The sequence below is a fragment of the Protomyctophum parallelum genome (assembly GCF_964188405.1).
Source record: "Protomyctophum parallelum genome assembly, chromosome: 23".
Classification (NCBI taxonomy): domain Eukaryota; kingdom Metazoa; phylum Chordata; class Actinopteri; order Myctophiformes; family Myctophidae; genus Protomyctophum; species Protomyctophum parallelum.
The window spans coordinates 33,382,379-33,389,878 of NC_139715.1; the positions used below are offsets into that span (position 1 = coordinate 33,382,379).

Consider the following 7,500-nt stretch of genomic DNA (forward strand, 5'->3'; position numbering starts at 1 on the left):
ATTTGATGTGATTCCATGTGTGGTGGCCGTAGCCTGAAAACCCACCTTTTCAGACTCCATCATGGCCCGTAGCACTTACCCTACCCCCTTAGATAGCATTTCTGTAGACTTAGATAGCATTTGATACAGACTTATAGCATGTTATGTAGACAGCACTATAATTGCATTGTATGTAGTCATAGCACGTCATAGTACATATGTATAGCATAGTATAGTATTATGTATAGTTTATATGTATAGTTTCATTATATAGATATTCCACTGTTACGTTCTTAGCTTACGCATGTTTCATGATAAATGCTTTTTATGTGATGTATTCCCATGCTTTTTTGTTCTTGCTTAATGTAAGTCGCTCTGGATTAAGAGCGTCTGCTAAATGCCTAAATTGTAAACTGTGGTGTTTTCCTTTCAGAATCGGGTGCCGTCTTCACATTTGGAAAGAGCAAATTTGCCGACAACATCCCCAGTAAATTCTGGCTGAAAAATGATGTACCCCTCAAGATCGCATGCGGGGATGAGCATACAGCGTTATTAACAGGTACGGGTTATTCAATGTGCATTTTCTGTTTACAAACAAAGCCTAAAAGGCAAATGGGAATTAATTTTTTATTCAAATCTGTTCTAATATTCAATGCCTAAAAGTAAAAACATGATTAAATCGTTAACCGCAGATCGTCAAATAAAAAGTTGTGATCGTGAAGCCCTAGCAATGCATTCAATGTATTTAATTATTTTTCTGTTGCTAGCATACAGTACCTTTTGTCATGGCTAAATTACCGTCCATTTATCTTTGCTGTATAGATCACTTTTACAGTTCCTACTGTACTTGCAATTGCTACCAAAAGGACAACAAAGTAAACTGACGCTTGTTCTTCTGATCTTATTTGCACAGAAAACGGGAAGCTCTTCATGTTTGGCAGTAACAACTGGGGCCAGCTCGGTTTGGGATCCAAAACCAGCGTTAATAAACCCACTTGTGTGAAAGGTTGGTCCTGAAATAGCTCCTATTTCCACTAATCCACCTTTGAGGTAAAAGAAAGACAGAGGGCAGCCCGGCCGTTTGCCACCAACAGATGCTTTCTGCCGTTGAGAGGCTCGTTAAGAGGAATTTCCTAGAAAACATGGTCCTCCATTTACATTAGAACGGTACAATGTTCCGGGCTCTTGACCTGCTGTCAGGTTTCACAACATCAAACACAATAATATGAATGGTTTTCTTTTCTTTCTTTCTTTTTTTGAGTGGTGCAACCACTCCTACAACCAGCAAAGAGGGGAGTTGCACCACTCAGTTCACACGCATGCTTTTCCCCCCTACAGCAGTGAATTGTGTTAGAAGATATTCTGCTGAATCAGTTAGGACACCTTTACCTCGTCCCCAAGGTGAAGATATTCTGCTGAATCAGTTAGGACACCTTTACCTCGTCCCCAAGGTGAAGATATTCTGCTGAATCAGTTAGGACACCTTTACCTCGTCCCCAAGGTGAAGATATTCTGCTGAATCAGTTAGGACACCTTTACCTCGTCCCCAAGGTGAAGATATTCTGCTGAATCAGTTAGGACACCTTTACCTCGTCCCCAAGGTGAAGATATTCTGCTGAATCAGTTAGGACACCTTTACCTCGTCCCCAAGGTGAAGATATTCTGCTGAATCAGTTAGGACACCTTTACCTCGTCCCCAAGGTGAAGATATTCTGCTGAATCAGTTAGGACACCTTTACCTCGTCCCCAAGGTGAAGATATTCTGCTGAATCAGTTAGGACACCTTTACCTCGTCCCCAAGGTGAAGATATTCTGCTGAATCAGTTAGGACACCTTTACCTCGTCCCCAAGGTGAAGATATTCTGCTGAATCAGTTAGGACACCTTTACCTCGTCCCCAAGGTGTCGATAATTATTGTTGTTAACACCTACTGACTTTGTGAAGCAGGGGGGAAAAACTATTTTATATTTCGTAGTATGGTGGTGTCGCATGACGGAAATGGCCACACTATAAGCTCACAACGTGTCGCATCAGAAGAACATTATTGCCAAACGATGTGCCTGTAAATGAACGACATGCCCAAAACAGGAATGAATGAACGACATGCCCAAAACAGGAATGCCGGCGCTAAAGTTGTTAAAAGGGGTGTCCGATCGGGACAGGAGTATGCAGGATCTAATAGCAACTAGAAAAAGTGCCCTTCCGGGCACAGGTCTCCACCAGGTTATCCACAGATCCGTGCAGTTAGAGGTAAAAACACTTTTCGGCCAGTTATAGCGCCACCTTGAGGCTGAGTTGAAATTGTTCATGTGGCATTTCGTCCTCGGCCTAGTGGGAATGTGGGTGCACAATTTCACGGAAATCACGCGATGTGTTCATGATTTGCAGCATTTTGTTTGAAACTGAGCACTCCTGTGAACTTTGGAAGCCAATCTTAACCAATCAGGATGGAGTCTGAGAAATGTGAAAGACCGGTTTCGTTGAATGGCTCTAGAGAGACTGTGTACCAATTTGCGTGATGTTTGGACAAAATCTGTAGGTGTACTGTGCAAAAACTTGTTTTGCACAAAGCGGCCTCCTGGTGGCGCTATAACAGGCCGTTCTGGAAAGTTTGGGGCAGAGGTTCATCGTTGGCATCCAGGGAGTGTGTGTGCAAAATATGGCATCGACCGGGTTAACGGTGGCCGAGATTAGCTGTTCACGGACACACGGACGGACACACACACACACACACAGACACACGGACGGACACACACACGGACGGACGGACACGCAGACGGACGGAGTGCAAAACATACTCTCCCCACATGCCTTCGGCCTGGTGGAGACAATTAAACACTACTCTACTGAATTCAGTTTTTGGCAGAATGGGTTAGGCAGGATGCTTCTTTAGCTTTGAAACGTGTAGCCACTGCTGCATGTATATAGTGTAATAATAATAATAATAATAATATTATTATTATATAGTGTAGCCTTATGTGTTAAAATTCTGGCACTTTGTGTGCTTTAATGCAGTGATTACCAAACTTCTTCATGTCGAGGACCCCCAAATTGACACTAATTAGGCCACGGACCCCCATTTGAAGAGAGATGCAAGGGACCTAACCTGACGCTGCCAGATCCAAGAAGCTTGCTACACAAATTTGTTTCACAGCTTATTGGGATCTGGGATCGCGGAAGCAAATTCGATGACGGGGCTGTTCCTTTTTTTCAAGATACTTGGTAGATGATTGGATGGGACCGTCTGTCTATCACCGTGTGGGCGTGCAAACACAACCAATCATATTGACGTGTCTATATAGCTTCACATCCGGTTTCGCCCATGTCCCGCCCTTAGCTCACGCTGATTGGTCCGGTACGGAACGGATTTTTGTCAGCTCAACTGCCTGAGAGATCCCAGATGATTGCTGTGTTGGAGAACATGGTTACCCAATACCGCCCTCATCTGGCAGAGTCAGGTTACAAGGGACCCCCATAAGAGAATAATTTTTACGGCTCTAACGGTGATTCCCAACCTGTTTAATTTCAAGGACCCCCAGTTTGACATGCATTGGTCTACGGACCCCCATTTAATGGCATTTCTATCTCTGGGACCCTCGATTTATATTGTGTAAAATCAATGCTAATTTAACTCTGAGAGTGCAACGGGCCCGTTTGGTTCCATTTGGTTCCATTTGGTTCCAGACCCATAAGGGGTCCATTTAGTCCCAAACTATCATTTAGCTGGGGACCCCCTGGAACTCCCTCAAGCATCCCTAGGGGTCCCCGGACCCCACTTTAACCCATTCTGACCGGGCACCCATTTTGGTGTCAGCATCATGTTATGCTTTAGCTATTTAAAAATAGCAGATCTACAAGCTCATATCGCGCCACCGAGTGGCTTGTAGGTCTGCTATTTTTGAAAAATCGAAGAGCGACTGACATTTTTAGAATCTGATCTCAGGTCAGAATGGGTTCATCAGACCAGTGTGTGTCCAGTGGAAACCTGGTATGAATCTGATCTCAGGTCAGAATGGGTTAATGATACCCATTGGCCTCTGTCTCTGAGTGAAGGTCGATATGGAAGTCAGTTGGGCGTACTGTACCATTTAGGTTGGCATAATGATCAAGCTCCTTATTGGTTACTACAGTAATCTCAATCTGTACGGTCCATAATTGATTAATTAATTAATTAATTAATCTTAATCTAGAGACGGAGGAACTCCCAAGACTTTGGGCGGAAGAAGCTATACTGCTGTCCTCCTGAAATGATACTGTATTATTATGATACTGTATTATTATGATACTGTATTATTATTATTATTATTATTATTATTATGATACTGTATTACTCGACCACACTGAAAATGAGTTTAATTACTCAGTGTAATTTCGAGAATATACTCTACCTACAGTTCATGGTACAGTATCAGCTCAGCACTGTACTAATCCACCAACCACATAATAATAAAGACATACCATATTATGCCAGTATACTGTAAGTAAGCCTTGCCAAGGTCTAAGCCAAGGTCTGTTTCTGTAGCGCGCTGCGTGAGGCAGCTTGAGGTACACATAAAGACCCTTGGACATGAGGCTAGTATGTCACGTTACGTACAGACCCCTGTGTTGTAAACTCTAATTGGACCCTCGTCTGGTTCTGGCAGACCGGTAGTGTGTGCAGGCTGGGTGGTGTGTGGTTCTGACAGACAGGTAGTGTGTGCAGGCTGGGTGGTGTGTGGTTCTGACAGACTGGTAGTGTGTGCAGGCTGGGTGGTGTGTGGTTCTGGCAGACCGGTAGTGTGTGCAGGCTGGGTGGTGTGTGGTTCTGACAGACAGGTAGTGTGTGCAGGCTGGGTGGTGTGTGGTTCTGACAGACAGGTAGTGTGTGCAGGCTGGGTGGTGTGTGGTTCTGACAGACAGGTAGTGTGTGCAGGCTGGGTGGTGTGTGGTTCTGACAGACTGGTAGTGTGTGCAGGCTGGGTGGTGTGTGGTTCTGACAGACTGGTAGTGTGTGCAGGCTGGGTGGTGTGTGGTTCTGACAGACTGGTAGTGTGTGCAGGCTGGGTGGTGTGTGGTTCTGACAGACTGGTAGTGTGTGCAGGCTGGGTGGTGTGTGGTTCTGACAGACTGGTAGTGTGTGCAGGCTGGGTGGTGTGTGGTTCTGACAGACTGGTAGTGTGTGCAGGCTGGGTGGTGTGTGGTTCTGACAGACTGGTAGTGTGTGTGCAGGCTGGGTGGTGTGTGTCAGTCCAGTTGAATTATTCCTTTGGTACACAAAGTTCACAAACACTTAATAAAACAAACATAACAACTGCTAACTGCAGCAAGGCTGACCTTGATGTCTGAGATGTCTCCGTAGCTAACGTATAAAGTATGCTACAGTTCAGGCAGTACACAATACATAATCAAGTACACTGTATCAAGTACTCACGTACAAGTACACAGCCATGGCGGGCGATAAGATTATAACACCTTGGACATATTTGTCACATGAGGCTAGTATGTCGCAGGGATTATGCCAGTACGGATGGAACACAATTATGCAGTGAATCAAGGTCATTACACACTGGCGAATTGGCGACGCGATATATTCGTGCGAATAATTCGCATTTAAAAAAAAACAATTGAAGTCCATGCAAGCTTCCACATCAGTGGCGAATGTGCGAATGTGCGAAAATGCGACCGTTTTCGCTTTTATTTGTTCGCTCTGGTGTCGTATTTTGCAGAGATTCGCAGGCGAACTACAACATGCAATATTTCGCATTTTCAGATCGCTTATTCGCATCGCGTCGCTAATTCGCCAGTGTGTAATGACCCTTAACCCATTCTGGGCGATAACCCATTTTGGTGTTAGCATTACGTTATGCTTTAGCTATTGAAAAATAGCAGATCTACAAGCTCATAGCGCGCCACCGAGTGGCGCGCTACGAGCTTGTAGGTCTGCTATTTTTGAAAAATCGAAGAACGACTGACACAGAAACATGGCTTTTTCAGAAAACTGTCATTTTCAAACAGACGTTTTTAGAATCTGATCTCAGGTCAGAATGGGTTAAAATTTAGTGGCAATTAAAAAGCGTTTGTCATTTTATTCTGCTGTCATTTCCTCATTCTTCCCTGACTGAAGATAAACAAACTGGTATTTTTAAAACTTTATTTTTCGACAGCTTTGAAGTCTGAGAAAGTGCGGCTCGTGTCCTGCGGAAGGAATCACTCTATTATCTACACAGGTTTGTATTGGAAATCAGATGTACATAATAATAATAATAATAATGTACATAATACACATTAAATCAGATGTACATAATAATACATATATAATATAATACATATAATACACATACAGTATTTTTATCATTCTTAGAAACGGGACACAGAAATTACAATTTCCTGTATCTTTAGATCATTTCTTTTCGCATGTACAAGAGAGGTCACTCTCTGACTGTGTGTGTGTGTGTGTGTGTGTGTGTGTGTGTGTGTGTGTGTGTGTGTGTGTGTGTGTGTGTGTGTGTGTGTGTGTGTGTGTGTGTGCGTGCGTGCGTGCGTGCACATAGCTCAGGGAAACCTTTACACCACGGGGGGGAACAGCGAGGGCCAGCTGGGCCTTGGCGACTGCGATGAGAGGACGTCCTTCCAATTGGTTGACTTTTTCGGCAAGCGCGGACCAATCAAAATGCTCGCTGCGGGTTCCAACACGTCTGCTGCTCTCACTGGTAAGACAGTGACCAATGGGCAGTGGTTCCCCCCCCCCCCCCCCCCCCCCCGCACTGGGGGGCGGGTTTTTGGGGGGATCCCCAGATGATTAGCCTTCTGACCTGAGATCAGATTCTAAAAATGTCTCCTTGAAAATGACAGTTTTATGAAAAAGCTATGTTTCTATGTCAGTCGCTCTTAGATATTTAAAAAATAGCTAGACCTACAAGCTCCTAGCGCGCCACTCGGTGGCGCGATATGAGCTTGTAGATCTGCTATTTTTCAATAGCTAAAGCATGTAGCATAATGCTAACACCAAAAGGGGTTCCCTCCCAAAATGGGTTAATGTGCAACATTGCTTTCTCACTCAACAGTAAACAAACCAACATGCAGCACAATAGTGTATACAGGGTATCTGCACATTTCTACATCATTTTTATATATACCAAATTGGCCGAATTCTCAAATATTACGAGGCAAACACCGCGAAGATAGCCAATCTACAAGCTCACAACTCCTCGCACTGCGAGGTGTTGTGAGTTGTGAGATTGGCACCTACAAGTGCTTGTCAGGGGGGTCCCCAGTTATAAAAATATGATTGTTTTGGGGGGGTCCCCAGTTATAAAAATATGATTGTTTTGGGGGGGTCCCCAGTTATAAAAATATGATTGTTTTGGGGGGGTCCCCAGTTATAAAAATATGATTGTTTTTGGGGGGGGGGGGGGGTTTGGAAACCCTTGAGTGATTGTTTCACTGGTAATTCATGGCCGGATCTGAATATAAATAATCAATAACAAAACAGATTCTGCAAATATAGTTAAAAAAACGAAAATAATCATTGCTTGTGTTACA

The 7,500-nt window shown here is 44.0% G+C and overlaps 1 protein-coding gene across 1 annotated transcript in view; it reads left to right on the forward strand.

The window, feature by feature from the left end:
* rpgrb (retinitis pigmentosa GTPase regulator b) overlaps window positions 1-7,500 on the forward strand; it is a gene marked incomplete at its 3' end in the record, with an annotated part of 41,553 nt that overhangs the window by 1,770 nt on the left and 32,283 nt on the right. Inside the window, exons 2-5 of the mRNA XM_083758507.1 lie at window positions 413-538; window positions 893-985; window positions 6,123-6,185; window positions 6,510-6,668. Of these exons, the coding sequence (XP_083614633.1) occupies window positions 413-538; window positions 893-985; window positions 6,123-6,185; window positions 6,510-6,668 (441 nt within the window). The remainder of the gene's footprint in view (window positions 1-412; window positions 539-892; window positions 986-6,122; window positions 6,186-6,509; window positions 6,669-7,500) is intronic.